We start from the raw sequence: 18,882 nt of genomic DNA, 5'->3' as shown, positions 1-18,882 counted from the left end.
CTACCTCTCACACACTGACTGGTTCAGGCTTCAGAGAAAGGGAGAAGAAATTAATGTGGAAGTTAACAGTTAAAGAATGTGGGCAATGTTTTGAAAAGTGGGGTGGGGGGGGTTTAGGGGATTATTCACTCAGAAGACACACATGCACGAATGCACATAGACATGTATACATGCTTGTAAACACACACACCCCTAATTTGCCTAAAAATCTCTTCAACTGTGTTTGATCTCTCTCTGCATCACGCTCTCTCTCTGTTTCTCTGCCTCGCTTTACTGCAGTGTACATCTCCCAGATAGTAACTCATGAGGGCACAGTGGCTTGGCTCTCTCCCCTTAACTGCTGCTTTTTTATTGCTTTTTGCTAATTTTATATTCATCAAATTTCACTCTACATCATTATGGTAACATTAAAGTCTTTTTAATCTTAATCATAATGTTGAATAAGAAACATGACTGGTGGCTAAGACTCCTGCAGGGGGTGGTGATTTCTTTATTCTGTATGGTTGCCAGGTCCCCTAAACCAGGCCTGTACACCAGGGCTTATCTAGTATCACATAGACGTACACCAGCTCACTAACTTTATTAAAAATGATCGCTGCGGTCACAAAGTTGACGGACATAAGAAGGCCGATCAGGCTCCCTGACCAAACCAGAGCCACCAAACGAAGCTAACGAGAAGGACACTTCCAGCAGCTGTTAGGAGCTTAGTGCCATGGCGCACGCAAATGGTTCGCATCGAGGTGCAATTTTCTGGATCACCACAGGATGACGCTGGAGATCACCGTCAGCGTGAGCAAACATAGTGGCCTCTGCCGTGCCGACCAGCGGGTGAGCGGGGCTACTCGCCGTGTCTCCTCATCTCATGGGGCACGGCGTTCCCTCCAGGGTGGATGGAAAGATGTTCGTCTATTGGCTTTCCGCTCCCACTGTGACTGCACTTTTAGAAGCTAGGGCCATTCAGGGGGGCACAAAGCCCCGTGAAAGCCTTACTGTGTCCATAGTTCCTTTCCAGTGAAGCCTGGCTAAGCCACAGATCTTAGGGCGTGATGACACGTACTCACAAAGTCGCCCTGGATAAGAGAATCTCAACCCTGGAAGATATGGAAAACGTGTTCGGAGCATAATTTTTATTCCATACAATATATTACAATATATAAAAATGTTAAAGGGATGTGACCATTGCAATGGTCATGGTCACACGAACACGCTTTCCTGCACTTGTCCTGACACGCTTCGCTTCAAGAGCAGGTGTTGGGGCAGTCACCGAGGTGGCCGAGTTTGTTTAGCAGTTACTCGGGTTTGCTCCTCGGGAGACGCGAGTCCTCTCAGTGCAGCTGCAATACATGCTGCGAAAGTGCACTGCTCCCTTCAGTCCACAGATGTCACACAGCACGGAACGCTCTCATCTCCCTCTCTCTCTCTTTCTTGTCTTCTCCCTCTTTTTTTCCTCCCTCCGTTTCGTTCCGTTTTTTATTCTTCCTCACGCGCCCCAGTATTGCTCCCACAAAAAAAATAAATAAATAAATAAAATAAAAATTTCAGTACGTGCAGGGAATGTCAAGGTGTGCTGCGCCTTTACGTTTACACTATCTTTTTTTTTTCGTCACGTGCAGTTCCTTTGTGAACCAGCAGAGGGAGACACAGGTCCAGATTTGCACAGGGCTGGAGCGCGTGGATGGGACCTCGAGGATCTCGGTGTTGCCCACCTGCACTGACAGTATTTGTGACTCCATCGCCTGCCACGCAGCCGGCTCCTCTGGCCCTCGGGGTCACCACCTCACATGTTCTGGCTCTCTCACAGGGGTCAAAGGTCACAGCAGCAGGTGGTGTGGGGGTTGTCTGCTGTCTGTCAAGCCCCTTTTAAGCAAAGTAGAAGCAGCTGCAGAAGTCAGTGAAGAGCTGCTGTGAGGAGACAGAGGGAGAGACGGAGGTGGGGGAAGGGGGAGAGAGAGAGAGAGAGAAAAAAAAGAGAGAGAGAGAGGCGCTTGGTGTACAGTAAATCTTACAAGATAAGCAAACTGTAGAAGAGTGGGACCCACTTAAGTGTAATTGTCAAAAAGGCCCCTTTTGCTTTGGCCGTGCCTGAAATAAACCCTCGTCCACGGCAACGAGCATCCTCTCAAACGGATCCGTGCGTGATTTAAGATACACAGTTGTCAGTGAGAGAAATTGGGGGGCTTAAACACCATGATTGCAGGTAGAGGAACACTGACGGCTTTGTTTAACGTAGCCGGGATTTATCCGCTGGACTGCGGGAACAGCATTGCCGAATATATCTGACTTTGAGTCTTAATGTGGAACATTGAGATCCATGTCTGAGGGATGATGCTGCAGCTCCCTCTGGGCATATAGTCCTGCAGTGATCAGGAACACGCCTCCAACCACTGCTGTGCAGCATCTAGGAATTCTGCCCTAGTCTGTGCTAATGCCTAATCTATCCTAATCCAGGCTCCTACCTTCACAGCAGTGTCACCCAGATCTAGTGCAAATTTTAGAAGTAGACTTCAAGCGAATTAGCCACATCAGTCATGTTAGACATCAGGCAGATGAGGGCTCATCATGGTAAACTGTGCCTCATTGCATCTCAGTAATTACTGAGTTTGCCAGTAGGGGGTTAAAAATACTAACATATTTTTGAAAAATGCTCCCTAAAATGGGAGGTCTGAATCCTGCTCTGTGGTTCAGCTCGTCCGGATGATACTGTCACCTGAACATGAACGCTAACGAGTCTTGACGTCTTCCTAAATCCACTCCTATGCTGATCCTACTTCCAGAGGGGAGATACAGTGACCAATGCTGATTAAAACTAATGGACATAATCAACAGAGCTATTTATGTTACCTGTCTCTTTGTGCAGAGGTACAGATGTACAGGGTTAGGAGCAGGCCTTTAAAACGTTCTTCAGACCTGCAGCTATCAGGCAGACATAAGTCCACCGTCTCGTCAAAATGTCCCGTAGGGGTTTGATGCATGTGGTCTTTTAGTGCCAGGACTGCAGCTCTGGTTTTACCTGTAATCTGGCCTGAGATTTATTTCATTCTCTTATGTCTTACATCAGCCCGGAATTTCTGTGTAAAGTCAGGCCACTGGATGAGTGATTGAGAGAGAGGGAGAGATACAGAGAGAGTGAGAGAAACAGAGAGAATGAGAGAGAGAGGGAGTGAGAGAGATAGGGAGAGGGTGAGAGGGAGAGTCTAGAAAGAGAGAAAAAGAATGTGCTGTAGAGAGGGAGGACATGGAAAAAGGGAGGGAGAGATGAAGAGATCAAACGCAGATGAGAGAGAGAGAGAGAGAGAGAGAGAGAGAGAGAGAGAGAGAAAGAGAAACGGTATTAAAGACAGGAGAACCAGGAGAGAGAGAGAGTCTCCTCTTGTCCCTTCCTCGTCCTTTTGGTGGGCCCCAGTGATACATGGCGCGCTGGTCCCAGTCTGGCAGGGCATTTGGGCCTGTGACACTGAGCAGACTCCACTGGGCTCCCCTAAGTCCGGCCCGATGACAGGACGAATCCGACTGATATTAACAACAAACACTGACGGTCCTGCTCGGTGCAGCTGTGGGGGGTGTGATGGAGGAACTGCGATCAACAATAAACAAAGAGGCGGCAGGAGGCGGCAGGAGGCGGCAGGAGGCGGTGGGATGCGGTGCGGGGCGGGGAGGGGAGGTGATAGGAGGTTAGGGGAGGCAAGAGGAGGTGATGTGTGGGGAGGTGAAGGGAGGTTAGGGGAGGCAAGAGGAGGTGATGTGTGGGGAGGGGGTGTGATGTGAGGTGAAGTAAGGGGAGGTGAGGAGGTGAGGGGAGGCAAGAGGGAGGTGAGGCGAGAGGAGGTGAGGCGTGGGGAGGTGAGGAGAGCAGCTTTCCGCTGCCTCCAGCTCCCCAAGGAACATCACAGTGGGATACAACTTGTTTATATCCTGTATGGGAACAGCATTCACACATATACACATTAACTACATGTTAATGTAACTAAAACTCTCTGATAGTTAACTCAACAGTAACTGTAATGATTCTAACTGTACCTGTTATGATTCTACGCCTAATTCTAACCATAGTTAATGGAAATGTTCAAACATAATGAGCTGAGACCTTGCATAGTTTTTTCCTTCGTGCTTTACTATATTGTGAGATTTGATCCTCAGAAATGTACAAACACAAGTTTGCACACACACACATGTGCACGCACACGTACACATACGCTCAGTCGCTGTGCAGTCGGCCTCCCTCAGATGTGCTCTGTCTCTGTGGCTGCTTCACGTTAGCGGTCGGACAGGCAGGCCTCTTTCAGCACAGTCCAGCTCCCATCACCAAGAGACAGCACGCCAATTCATCATCACCAACCTGCAGGCCCAGGTGATCTTAAAGCAGACAGGCTAAGGGGTGTGTGTGTGTGTGTGTGTGTGTGTGTGTATTTTTAGCCTGGAGAGGCCTAACCTAGAGAGACAGACAGAGATTTGAAGTGGCCTTAAAGAGAGAGGCCTGGGAGAGTTAAGATATTTTCAAAAAGAAATCATGAAGGACAGAAAGAATAAAACAGTCAAAGAGACTGAGCTTGTGAGTCAGGCTGAATAAAGGTTAGTGATTTTCTGGATTCTTTTTTTATTGTTTTCCTTAAACAACTCCCTGCGCACTCCAGAGGGCCCCTGGAACACTGGTCGTCTTTTCTTTTCTTCTCTATTGGACTCTCCCTCTCTTATAGTCACTCTCCCACTCACTCTTTCTCACACTCTTTCTTACTCCCTCTCGCCGACACTCTCTCACATACACACTCTCACTCTAACACTCTGTGCTGTTTGTTGCTGCTCTCTTCCTGTTCCTCGCTGTCCATTTGACCCAAGTCAGTATAGAAGAAAATGAATCCAGCCAACAAAAAACACAGTTTGAACAAAATGCATTACATGATGAAACAAAGAATCTTCAGCCTCACTATCTCATGCAGTCTTTGTGTGTGTGTGTGTGTGTGTGTGTGTGTGCGCTGCACAATATTACTAATATGCTGTGTTACAGTGTGCACTCTTGCTTGAAAGTCTAAACAGATGAGTGTGTACACCATACTTTAGGATTTAACTCTTTATAGGTAGGAAGGGATATATGGACATATTGTGTGTGTGTGTGTGTGTGTTTTAAATCAATTTGTGTCAGTAAAACATGAGAGGTGTTTGCAACATGAGACATTGGATGTGTATGTGTGTGTGTTTCAGTAGTCTGTGAGATCAGTGTGTGTGAGATTCTGCAGAAAGCAGGTTCCATGGGATTGAGCCAGTCTTTCAGAAGGATGAGGTATTGATGTTTGTGAACATTCATGCGTTTCAGGAGGTTGCTGGATTTGTCTGTATGTGACATAATATGACACAATATGAAAGCACAAGGCAGTGACAAACAATTGAGAACTCTCCAACAGCCAGTGCCAACCAGATGTTTTTTAACTCCCTGCTCAGCCCTGCACCATGGTGCCTTTCTAAACATGGGACTGTATGAAGGGTGGAGCAGCACCACTACCACCACCAGCTGCCTGGTGCTGCTATCCCACCCCACATGCTCACTGTGCTGTCGGCTGCAGCAGTGTTCCAAACCCGCTACTGATTTCTTTTCTCCACCGAGGCTCTGACCACCTCGCAATCTCCTACTGATCCAACTGGCCGGCCACGCGGGGCTCTGGCCGAAGCCAGTCCCGATCGCAGTGCCGTCACCTCCAATTTCTGTCATGCCAATGTGCCAAGATAGGAGAGGTGAACTCCGAGACACTTCAATAGCCAGCCAATTTGGATGGACCATAGGAAAAAAGCATCTACTAGCACTGTCTGACATCAGCCATCATGATAAGGGGTGTGAACGTCAGGAGGGCCCCATGCCAGTCAACATATTAGGAGCTTGGTGATTGGCAGAGTCAGGTTAAAACACACTCTATGAAAACATTATATTGGGCAGTACTGCTGCCTTCCAGAAGACACCCCTTTGCTCTAGATAATGTCTTCTAGAGTTGTTTGGATTTTCAAATGGAAGAGGGCAGAGGAAAATAGCCCTGAATAGCATTCTGAGAGAGAGAGAGAGAATTTTTGAGAGAGTTTTTGGTATTCAGCACATTTTTGAAGTGTGGATCTATTATGCGTTCACCTACAACCCTGTTCAACCATCTTTGATTTGAGCATACTGGACAGATTCCACAACATTCCTTATTTACCCAGAAGTCCTTATTTTTGATTTCCATTTTCTTTTCAAGACTAATAAAGATAGATTGCTTGGGGTGAAGCTGATTAGGTCTAAGAAAACACTATGACCAGGGTGTCACACCATAAACATTCCAAAGCCATAGCTGATCAGATCCAGTGTAAACGTAATCAATGTGCTATGTGACAAAAAATCAATGGTACATTTACCACTCCCTCCCAGACTCCTGGGAGCTCCCCTTGGACTTGCTGTAATCAGTAGTGTTCCTTTAGGGTTTTCATCACTTCACCACGCTCTAAAGCGCATTCCCGTATCTCAGACGGCCGTGTCTAGCATCACAAACCTGTTTGATCTGCCTCTGGTTTGTGTCCCGCCGACAGACGGGCCCCGTCGGGAGTCCTGAGCCTTCTGGCCCTGTGCCTCTCGCCTTTAGAACACATCACCGGCCACCCTGACCCCGAGTGTCACCCTCGCAAGTGTACTCTGTGTGTGTATGTGTGTGTGTGCTGAAATGCCTTTGAAAGATGAAGTGAATGGGGGGCGTCATTACAAGACACAGGCCCTGTAGCAAATCCTAGACGGAGAAAAGATACAATGTATGACAGAGTGACGTGCAGCCTAAGTCATAGTTACAAGTGATAGTTTCAACATTCCTATTGAAGGAGTCAAATGTAAGTTATGGCAACAGATCGAATGAGTCAAATATCAAATTTTGATGGAACATGATGGGATACAGTTCTCTTAAATAGGCCTACATTTAGTGAGGAAGTGTGAAGGGTCAGGGCTCAGATTCACCGAAGCACAGATGTGTTCGAATTATCTAGAGACCATTTAAACTAGAGAATAACAATTCTCACTAATTTTAATAATACCTTTACATGTCAGTGCGCAGTGTCACCATAGCGCTGTCCTAGGACATTTACTATTATAAAATAAATCTACAGACTTGTTACTTTTTGAGTATTGGCACGTAGACGGCTTTCTACATCCGACACGTCTTTCCGTCACGCACTGTAAATAGTAAGGAGCGTAGAATCCAAGGATTCATACATGCGATTCAGTCTGTGGTGGTTTTTACATTAGCATCCGCCGGAATTGTAAATCACGACGAACACATCGCCCCAACTTCCCATCAACACATGAACGCGTCTCACAGCCCGCCAGTAGTGAGAGTTTCCTGTAAGACAGCGTTTGATGTTTTCCGTTTACGGTTTTCCCGTTAACCGCACACGTTTTCTCAGTAACGGCTGCGGTAGATTACTTCTGTGACTGACGCTAGACCATTATTAAGCTCGTCGAGCTGTTTTCTCGGACGAAATGGAACGGACCAGCGTTACTTTTAAGGAAACACTGCTCGCGTACCACCGACTCGGCGTCTCGCCTGGGGTGTTTGTCTTTGATTCACATATATCGGTTTTTTTCCTGCATCTTTTCTTGTTGATCCATTCAGCATTTGCCGGATAAAAGATGTTTTTGTTTGTTTAACATGAAGGTTGTCAATCATTTTGCAAAGAAACGTTAATGGGTAGTAAACAAACTACACGGCATATAGACACACCAAATTCTATGCGCCCATTACTGAATTTAACAAGCACTCTGAGACATGTTTACATAAAAATTATTATAATTATTCAAATTTATTTAGCGCCTTTCTCATTCTCATACTCAAGGATGGATACACACACACACACACACACACACACACACACACACACACACACACACACACACACACACACACACACACACACTTATGAGAAGCGGCAGCCAATTTGTGCACAGCATACTCTCTATCTGAAACCACAGCCCCCTGGGGGACTGGGCTAGGTGCAGGGGAAGGGGAGGTTAAGAGCAGGACAGAGCGCCAACCATCATTGAACACACACACACACACACACACACACACACACACACACACACACACACACACACACACACACACACACACAGACTACATTCATACAGGACAATTTAGAGTAGCCAATCAACCTAACCTCCATGTTTTTGGACTGTGGGAGGAAACCAGAGAACCTGATATGACCCTGATGACAATAGATTTTCATAGAACTTTGGATCAAATGTTAAGTACTGTTCTATCTTTCTATTATCATGTAATAATTGCTTCCATTTACAGATTCATGTACGCATGTACAAAATGACACATGAAGTCCCTTTTGAGCAGAATCCAGTAGATCAGGTTCTTTATTGTTACACATTCTTCAGTTGGAAGATTAGCTGTAATGCGATGATTGTGTGTGTGTGTGTGTGTGTGTTTGAGAAACTGGTAGACTATAGCTATTTGGAGCCTATATCCATATAAGTAGTAAGAGGGTGGATAGTGTATTCATGTATTCTGAACTAATACTGATCCATAAACAAAGCTGTGAGTGGCTTTTGTACTCATTGGTCCTGAAACTCAACGGTAATGCTAATGGATTAGCATTTTGCTTACACACGGCTGCCTAGAAACTTCAAAAAGGCTTAAGTTGAACAAGGATTTTATTCAGAAGCGATGTTTAAAAATGTAGTTTAGTTTTGAGAGGGTCTACAGAGAGAGCTTGAACTTTTCAGTGTTCCAGAGTCAAGAGTCTCTTGGATTAAACAGTCTGGTCAGTTTGTAGATAAATACTCGTTATGGTTCCAGGAACCTGTCATAAAAGCACTTCCAGTGCGAGCTGTGATCTGCCTGAGTAACTCTCGAGTTATCGGCCTCATGCTGGCAACGAGAGATTTTCAGACTTTGGAAAACCTACACATTTCCCATGAAGAGATTTACACTTAAACAATCATTTCCATGTGTGAGTACTGTGCAATACTGAATAGTGGTGCAAAATAAAAAGTGCATAAAAGGAGGGGAGGACAGTGTTGTGTGTTTTCTTTTTCTTGCCATCAAGCAAGATATTGCTTTAAACCCTGAGAAAAAAACCCTCAAAATTTGTTTTTAAGAACGTGTCAAGACGCAGCACTCAAGTTCAGGGTAAACACTTCTCCTCGGTTCTGCCTTTTCTCCCAGACCCTACTGACCAGGCAGCCGTTGGAGAAAGCCAAATAATCAATTAGATTAACTGGTCATATAATGATTAATAAATAAACAACTTTTGATTTATTTTTCCTGTCTGGCTTTTGTGCCAGCTGAACACCACTGGCAATGCTCTTATTCCTTTTAAATGTCCAAAGTTATTGTGTTATGTTTTCGGACCTGAAACTCTGTACAGCCAAGTCACTTGTGAGGTTGTTACAATCCCAGTGTGAATGCAGGGTCACTGTCTTAAAAATCGCAAGGGCTCCCAATCCATGTCTTAACCCTCTCCATTTGTATTTATCCAATTTACAGAAATGCTACATGTGATTTGACAGATTCTTCGCCATTATACTTAACTGCCAAACGACCCTGGAGAACTTGCTACGAAGCGTTCAGAGTCTGAACCCCTGTCAGTTCCCTAACATCCAGAGCAGTAATGTCATCTTTGTTTAGGTCCGAGTGAAGTGTTCTGTATGAGGCATGGACCCAAGTACTTCACCATATCAGGGTGGGTGCTTAACTGGACTTTCCTGGCAGCGTGCTGGGTTGTCCACGCCAATTTATATGATATACATTCTATATGGCATAATATATGGCTATACTAATAGACGTCAGGCTGTCGAAAGAGTTACTTAAGGTCGACTGGATACATGCTCGTGTCCAGCTCACTTTCACAGCAACAACAACAACAACACAAACAAACAACAACAACAACAACAACAAAATAACTCTACAGTAGCCGTGCGTTTGGAATGGAGAGGAGATCCAGCACAAACACTGCGAAATGGCACAGGCTGCACTGCAGGGTACTAAGGAGACGATGGGACACGTAACTTGAGCCAAATAAGCTGACGCCAACATGTATGTTAATGCATCCGATAACGATCCATCAAAGATAAAATACTTGGTTAAAGTTTTTAAAATAAAATTGTTATTAGTTTAAGAATTGTCTAGTAAATTTGGCAATTAATGTTTTTAAAAATACTCTAATTTGTTGGCTATATTTTAATATAAGAGAACCCCGCTGAGGAAATGGATTTACTGCTTCTCTCTCTCGCCCCTGCTGCCCAGCTTGGCAAAGCCGCGAAACGCGTCATTAAAGCCATTAACGTTCAAAATGTCCGCAATTTTGCTGATTTCAAAAACAAACAGCTCCCTTGGCCTCCGCAGGCGAACGCGCTGAGACCTCCCTCCGCTTGAGGAGCGGGGCCGAATCCAGACAGGAAAGCTGCCCGCGTCGAGGGGGTTTTTGGCAAGTCCGAGCTCCCTGTCTAAATGAACCTGCAAATGCCCCAAATGGCAAGTACAGGTGGGAAAAACATTAGTAGTTCGTCAGGGAGCGTTGCGGCAGTCTGTGCGAGCAGCGGCAAATCTCCCATTAATAAGGGAAAACATTCCACAGCAATCAGCACGAGCGAAAGAAAGAAAACGCGCGACTGAGTGCGTTTGTGTATGGAGCTGCGCAGAGAGGCTTTTGTTGTTGCATGTGTGTGCGTGTGTGTGTGAGAGAGAAAGAGAATGAAGGCTCTTAGAAGCTACAGTATCAGCTGCCGATTCGGGCCATTTGGGTTTTAGTGCACTTGGAGCAGCGCGGTTTACTGCTCTAATTGAGCCGGACTGCCAACGCACCATGACTCTGTATGTCCAGAAAACCGACAGCCAAGGTTAAAAATGTAGCCGTCTGGTTTTGGTTTTATTATTAGCTCTTATTTGAGCCTTTTCAGTGCTATTAACGCTAAAAGAGAAAATTATTTTAATAATAAACAATTTTGTCCTAGGAAAGACATCCAGGACTGATGGCATAAGCTTCTCTGGGGATGTTTACAGAACTTGGTACTTTGACTGATGTCATCTGTTATGACATTTTTTTTTTCTCTTTTTCCACCATGTTCTCTGACTGGAAGATTTATTTTTTAAAAAGCCTTGCTTCTAAGACAGAAATGAGGGCTATTTGCGTTTTAATGTGGTTAACTGTGGTTATCAGCTATTAGCCTGGTATAACCCATACTGAATATTGCAAAGTTGTCACTTCAGTTTTTCCTGCTGGCTTAGCCAGCTCTTTTTAGCTGGGTCAGTGAAGTGGGCTATGGGCAACAAATAAATAAATAAAGCTCTCAAGACTGGCAATGATGGTATTTATTATTGGTTATAACATGTTTGAAGGGCAGAACTGAACAGATAAGTCGTAGCTTTGCAACTTTACTTTGAAGTATCTTTTCCCAACAGGTTTGGGATGATGGGCCAGTTTTCTCACTCATGACAGTTTAATGTGCAAATGTTCACTATTTAGTCAGCAAATACTTAGTGGAGTAGCACAGTAGACTTTTCTAAGTACAGAAATAAGCACAGTAGACTTTTCTAAGCATAAAGGCTTCTTACAAAGCATAAAGGCTTAGAAAAGTCAGGATGGATTTGTACTATGCTAATCATGTTTTGTGATGATAAACCCTTTCACCGTTAATGGAAATATAATCTGGGGCAGCTCATTAGCATGATGTATTAGGTGCTCCTCCATTTGTTAGTGTGTTTGATACACGAAAACATTCTTCTAGGTGGTCATACCCACCATCACCTCACTGATGTCCCACAGTTTCTTCGCCACCTCTTTATCTGTGGCTTTAGGAAGAAGTGCCTCTTCTTGGCAGTCAGCAAAGCATTTACCCTGGACGCCCTCCACGTCCGGAGAGCAGGCGAGGTAGACGGACGTGCGCGCGCCGTCCTCCGGCGTTTTGAAGAAGGCCCAGGAGACCAGGCTAAGCAGAGGTCTCACCAGCAGGGGAACATACACGTGCCTGCCCAGGTCGGTTCTCACGATGCCGGGGGTGAGGGCGTTAACCGTCACCCCGGTGTTCTCCAGCCTGCGTCCGAGCTCCAGCGTAAAGAGCATGTTAGCCAGCTTGCTACGTCCGTAGGCGAACGCCTTGTCATAGCACCGGTCGCTGCTCAGGTCGTCGAAGTTGATCTCGCCGCACTTGTACAGCTTGGAGGACACCACGATGATGCGGCTGGGGGCGGAGCGCTTGAGGAGATCCAGCAGCAGGTTGGTGAGGAGGAAGTGACCCAGATGATTGACAGCGAATTGCATCTCAAATCCATCCTCCGTCTTAGTGTAGGGACACTGGTAGATTCCAGCGTTGTTGATCAGAACGTCAATCCTGGGCTCCTCCTGGGTAGAAAATTATAAGCAGAAGTATATTTTGCTTCATTCATGTATCTTTCCACTTGGGGTGTGGCAATTCATTTAAAATGACCAGGGAATAATGAAATCCACCACATTCTGCGAGAAAAAATGTAACTTTGAAAAATGGTATTTCATAACTGCTACCTTTCATAACTAAGTTTTGAGTAGACTCTTCCATGTATTTAATTTTAAACTCTTCTTCTTGTGCCAATAAAATAACATTTGGTATGTGATGGCTAAATAAATTAAGGATAAAATGAACCTTCCTGTTTCTGAGACAAATTTAACAGTCAAGACAATTCAACAGGATGCCTTGATGGACACGTATTTGTCCTTCTGAGTGAGATGGTAGTTGTTTTTCACTGATCAATGTTATTTCAGGGTGTCACTCGATGAAATACAAAGCAAACGGTTTGTATTTCATTGGTACTTCACCTGCCGACTAACCCCAGAAAAATGAAAAACTTAAGCACAACCTTTCATTTCCAAGACTAGGAGCAAAACATTCATATACATTACAGAGTTCTAGTTCTAGGTGTTATTAAAGTGGCCATCCTACTAGTGAGATCCAGCATCTGCGGTTAACTCCTAGCACCACAGCATTAGCGACGGTTAACGGGCTAGCCAGCTAATTGGCCTGCGGAGTAACGAAAAATGGCCTTTAAGCATTGTTCTAGCAGTCTGAACTAAAGGTTACCTTGATGATCTCTTCGCAAAAACTGCGCACTGACTTTAAGGAAGCTAGGTCCAGCAGTTTAATGAGGAGCTCGCCTTGTTCTGGCCCGGCTTGCTGGCGAATCTCCTGAGCTGCTTTCTCCGCTCTATCTCGGCTCCTACAAGCCATGATCACCCGGCCCTGCCTGCGAAGTAGCTCCACCGCCGTAGCTTTTCCTATGCCACTGTTTGCCCCAGTGACAATAATAGTTTTGCCTCGCATCATCTGGAGATGCACATTACAGTGCTTGACCGTGGAGTGGTTTTAACTATCGCGTTTCGCAGAGCAACCTACTCCGTTTTCTCAGGGCGATAAATGACGACTGCGCATGGGGAAGTAAACAAACACCACTGGACTACACTACCCACACTCCACTGGTTATTTCCTGTCATTGCCTGACATTCTTTTTGTTGTAGCCTATAAGCCTATTTGAAAAATATAAACTTGCTTATCGGAAGTCAGGTAGTTTGCTTCGACATGAATCTAAACACTGATATTATCTTTAATGCAATATCCTGTTTTTAATTTAAGACGCAGTTACTTAAGTTTAAGATGCAGCTGTAGAAAGGGGCATTTCTTTTGGGTTTTTTAAAAACAGAATTTTATTACATGATGCATGCGGAAATTGGACACTTTTATTAACATAATTGTCACCGATGTAGTCAAAAACAATTAACCATGTTCGATTTGTTTCAGTTTATCAGTGGCGTTGTTCACAGCATGTACAATGATAACGCTAGAATCCACAAAATACAAATTGAATCCCCTAGGAGAAAAAGCTGCATAAATATAAATAAAAACTTATGAATATTATTATTATTATTATTATTATTATTTGAAAGTATTATTATTTTAAATATTAATGGTATTTATTATTATTTGAAAGTATTATTATTTTAAATATTAATAGTATTTATTGTTATTATTATTATTATTATTATTATATTATTCCTTCTTTCATTATAAACACTAAAATGGAGAATACTTGGTTGACTTTTGGAAAATACAATAATAGACAAAGAAACAAAACGATGTTGATGGATATGCCCACCTAGGATGAGGTACCTTCAAAGAATAAAATAAAAATGCTCTATAATAATAATAATTACTATAAGCATCTGCAGTCACTCAAGGCCCCAAACACAGAAACACAGTGATAATTAACATTACAGTACATTCTGGGCTATAGATTTACTGTACAATGATATTCACAGGCTGTTATTCCATGCTAAATGATCAGCCAACATCTAAAAGCCTTCTGGTCCAAGGATGCCATTGCTCTCGTTCTGTTTTTGCCTTTTGTCCAAAATACCACATACAACTTCTCAGCTAATTACCAAGGGCTTCCTGATCTGTGAGAGTAGGGATAGTGCATGGCATACACTCCACTGGACTTGGGAATCACTGCTGCTAGTCCACGGCTCTGCTTGATTACAAAACAAGCAACTCTTTTACAAAACAAGCAGTCCTTACTAATGGTCCGCTTGAGATATAGTGTTGGTGGAGCAAAATCAAAGCACTGGATGGAGTACTTTAAAAGAGTGGGAGAGAACCACTGCTGAGTTCCAGTAACTACCACATTCTCACTTCTCCGCCTCTTTTGGCTTTAAGGGCTTGCTCTTATGGTATTTCTGTCCTATCCCATAAGGCACGTGGGCGGCGATGGTGCCCAGCTCTTGAGCCCCTTCGATGTGAAACATCTGATCGTCAAAGAAGATGTGAGGCCTTATTTTCTGCAGCAAGGGTCCCTTGGGGGCGCCGGCCAGGAAAAGCGCCTCGTCGACTTCCAGGCCCCAGCTCCGCAGGGTCTTCAGGACACGGGCTCCAGCGCTGGCTGCACTGCGCGCCGTCACCAGGTAGGTGCGGATGGGGCATGTGATTCGTAAATTCTTGGCATAGAACTTCCTCTGCAGTTTGCCCAAGGCCTCCAGGAAACACTTCAGGGGGCCCTGGGTGGAAAGTAGTGCAGTTATTTTCACAACACCATCTCAAACCTGATTATGGACAACAATGATCCTTTTGTAGCTTTTGTAACTATGATTTCTGTAACTATGCTGATCTTACCGATCTTATGGAACACACAAAATGTCAGCAGCATTCATGCAAGCACAGCAAGCACTTCTTAAATGAGATTTATTTCCCCCCCCCACTGTTGTATGCATCACCTGGGCCAGAGGTTTGTTCTCAAACTCCTTCTCATGCTGAAAGAAGGTGTCCAGTCCGTGCTTCTTTACAATGATCTCGGACTCGTCAGAAAACAAGACGGCGTCTCCATCGAAGGCCACACGTAACTGAGTATCGCTAAGTTTGTTCTCGTTATCACAGGTGAACATGGTCGCTGCAGCAATGCCTGGTCACACACAGAAACCATATCCACTTAAATTGATGTTCAGTGAGTAACTCAGAGCTAAAATATTTTAGTTGTTAGGAAAATAATTGTGTATTTTGGGGTAAATTGAATTTTACATTTGTCTTTACAAAACCCCCATCTTTGTGTTCTCTAAATGTTTATTCATTTGTTATACATATCTAGCATATTGTCTAGCCAGCGCTAAATATAATGATTAATTTTTGGGTAATCTGTTAACATTCATGGGTAATCAATCACAAAAAATGCTGTAATCTTTTGGTAAAATGCTGTATTCACTATTGTTCTATGAAGACCTTAAACATTCTTAAATGTTTTAAGGCTAATTCACACTCTGTCAGGTTTGTCAAAATGAGGCAGAGTCGAGTGCAGGTATGTATAGTTTAATAATAATGTGGGGTTATGCAAAGAAGTTCTAACACAGGCAAGGGTGGAATCCAGATATGCAGCAAACAGCAACCAAATCCAAAAAGGCATAGACAGGCATAAATCCAATAACCAGGCAAAAGAGTTCATTACCATAAATAACAACAGGAGTAAATACAAGGGCTCAGAAACATGTGGCTAGCAGAGGAGACCTCACAAAGAATGACAATACACGCTTATATTATATATATTATATAGGATTATATAGGGTGCTGATACTGGTAAACTATCCACAGGTGTGGTTCTGTGATCCACAGATCAGTAATAAGGTGACTTTGAGCGAATTAAGGGTTTGTGGGAAATGTAGTGCAATGTCCTGCTGGAAGGTATGAAACATTCATGACATTTATGTGCTTCATTAGCCCTTATACATCCCTACCAAAACAATTCTGACTTGTTGATGCAGTATTATTTCATATATTGTGTTTTCAGGTTCTTTGCATAGCTGCTTGTGATCCAGGTATGTTGGTGACCTACCTTCTTCAATAGCCTGCTGTACCTTTTGGGAGTCTTTAGATAAATACAGGTTGGTCATGTAAGCCTTCAGGTATCCAATTGGGCTTTCTCCCCCCGTCATACAAAACCTTTCAATGGATAAACCTAGAGACACAAGCAATATTTACACACCCAAGCATTTGTAGAAGCACTCCAGGAATCATTGCAATTTCATTATATTTAAAGTTTTAGACAATTGCTGTCTTTGTTTGCTTGTTTATATTTTAAAGATGAGACACATTAGTGATTAACTGGAAGTTTGACTGAAACAGTGTGTTTTTAGAATGGTAATGTTTTCAGTCATTTCCCATACCATAATGATTTATACTGTTGATGAGGCGAACTCCAACCTGGGCATGATTATTAGTCATCAGGACAATATCGAAGAGTTCCTCACTGTCTGGGTACAACTCCCGCAGCCGTGCATTCACAACCATCAGGGCCTTACACACACACACACAGAGGAGAGTGAGACTTGGGTATCACTTTTCAGTTTTTTGAGGTCAGTGAATGTAGGCAGTGACACTGACATTAGACAGTCTGCCACTGCATGAGAGCATATATAGAGTATATATACTTCATTAAAAAGAAAATAATGTCTCTTTTGCATTTAATGCCTTATATATATATATATATATATATATATATATATATATATATATATATATATATATATATATACATACACACACACACAACGTAGGTGTAGACCTACACAAGTGATACAACACGTTATTAACACATTACTAAGTGTTAAGCCATACCAATGTGTTACTGACCTTGACGAAAGGGAAAGCGACTCCCGGGGTGAAAGGCTGATCTTCGTGCTCCAGCTGATACGATACATATCGCTCGAGCCCCTCCTCTTCATACAGCTTTCGTTCCTTCACCATGTTGAATAACGTCCGCGATGATACCGCGATGGTGACGGCGTTTTTTGGTTTCGGCTGCGAGGGCAATTGATGTTAAACATGTCAGAAACAAACCTGAAAGGAAATGCTGAGGCCAGTATCCACCTTACCGGTCGAGGCTTCGTCGTCGTTTTCAAGCTGTCAAAGAACGCCTTTGCCGCTGCCCAGTCGTTTTCTTCGCTGCTGTCATGGCTTAGCCGCCCCACCGCATCCTCGGCATCTACGCTCATCCTTCCCGTGATGCTGACCGTGTTGCGCTGGCCTATAACAGGTGTCCTTCCATCGCTCCTTCCTGAGGCATTCCCGTGACGCTTCCATGGCAGTGCGTCATCAGGCGAATCCTTCATCACGTGTTTTATGTTTGGCCGTTTTTCCAGCATTGCAACAAAGTGAATGTAGGATGCTCCTCAGGTTTTACTAAAATGTAAGGCGTAGTATACGCTGCTCAGTTATAATAGGCGTAATTCGTTAATCATCTATTTTGGAAAAGTTGTATAGTCCACAAAAGAACAACAACTCCAACTTTGATCCTTTAAACCTATCCCATAAACGTTTCTTGTAGCTAGTTGAACTATATTATTCAATATAAAAAAACCCCTTTGTATCAGTCTTAATATTATGTATGTATATATGTGTATATATATATATATATATATATATATATATATATATATATATATATATATATATATATATATATATATATATATATATATAACCAGCAGGAATCTTAGACATTATTTATTAGACTTACTAGACTTACAGGACCAATAATCATTGCCTTCAGAGCAAAGTCACTATGTTGTATGCTGTATATTGGACAACTTGGATCCTGCATGCAAATAAGATTTCTCATGGAGAGACAAACAAATGTAGGAAGGCAAGATAAGGCAAGCTTATTTGTATAGCACTTTTCACACGTAGATATCAACTACATTTCAAGGAAGGACTAAATACATGATTAACCCAAACCCTGCCTGAGAAATATGTTTTTGGTCAGCACTGAGGCTTTTTTTGGACATAAAAATAACCACTTTTACCAATTTTTTATTAGACTTACAGGACTTATTTATTAGACTTAGACTTACAGGACCAATAATTATTGCCAACTATAAATATAAATACTATTAACATTAATTTACTATCAATATTACATCAATGTTTTAAATCAACTGTATTTACCTTTATTTTATTCATTTGTATTTGTAATATTTTCTTTTTTAATTTTTGGCAAAAACCTTTCCAAGGATGTAACAAGTTTTATTATTTTTCTAAGCCTTCCATGAAGCACTTTAAACGGCCAATGTGTTTGAAAAGTGATCTAGAAATAAACTTGCCTTGCCATGTAATCTTACAATTAAGCTGTGCCTTTCAAATGAAATAAAAATGTAAAAAATTATAAAAACGTTTTTTAAAAAATTTAAAATTTCATGCTCATAGAATAAATGAAAATTAGATGCCACTACTTGTCTATACATGTTTCAGGAGTTCTGATGTACCCAGGTATATGTTCCTGAAGATCAATCTGGTTTTGATATAAAAATTGTTTTAACAAGAAAGATGTGTAATACACATGTGGGAATCTCATCTAATACAGATTT

General features: G+C 42.9%; 2 protein-coding genes across 2 annotated transcripts; both read right to left on the bottom strand.

Moving 5' to 3' along the window:
• Positions 1-11,299: 11,299 nt before the first annotated feature.
• Positions 11,300-13,439, bottom strand: rdh14a (retinol dehydrogenase 14a). Its single transcript, XM_027008256.2, has 2 exons — positions 13,064-13,439; positions 11,300-12,351 (listed from the first exon to the last, which is right to left on the bottom strand). The coding sequence occupies exons 1-2, from the start codon at positions 13,304-13,306 to the stop codon at positions 11,734-11,736; spliced, it is 861 nt and encodes a 286-aa protein (XP_026864057.1). The 5' UTR covers positions 13,307-13,439; the 3' UTR covers positions 11,300-11,733.
• Positions 13,440-13,960: 521 nt separating this feature from the next.
• Positions 13,961-17,591, bottom strand: nt5c1ba (5'-nucleotidase, cytosolic IB a). Its single transcript, XM_027008255.2, has 6 exons — positions 17,392-17,591; positions 17,150-17,317; positions 16,684-16,813; positions 16,353-16,475; positions 15,247-15,431; positions 13,961-15,030 (listed from the first exon to the last, which is right to left on the bottom strand). The coding sequence occupies exons 1-6, from the start codon at positions 17,509-17,511 to the stop codon at positions 14,665-14,667; spliced, it is 1,092 nt and encodes a 363-aa protein (XP_026864056.1). The 5' UTR covers positions 17,512-17,591; the 3' UTR covers positions 13,961-14,664.
• Between the last annotated feature and the right edge of the window lie 1,291 nt (positions 17,592-18,882).

This window comes from Electrophorus electricus, chromosome 11 (assembly GCF_013358815.1).
Source record: "Electrophorus electricus isolate fEleEle1 chromosome 11, fEleEle1.pri, whole genome shotgun sequence".
Lineage (NCBI taxonomy): Eukaryota > Metazoa > Chordata > Actinopteri > Gymnotiformes > Gymnotidae > Electrophorus > Electrophorus electricus.
This window is presented reverse-complemented; position numbering and strand designations above follow the sequence as displayed.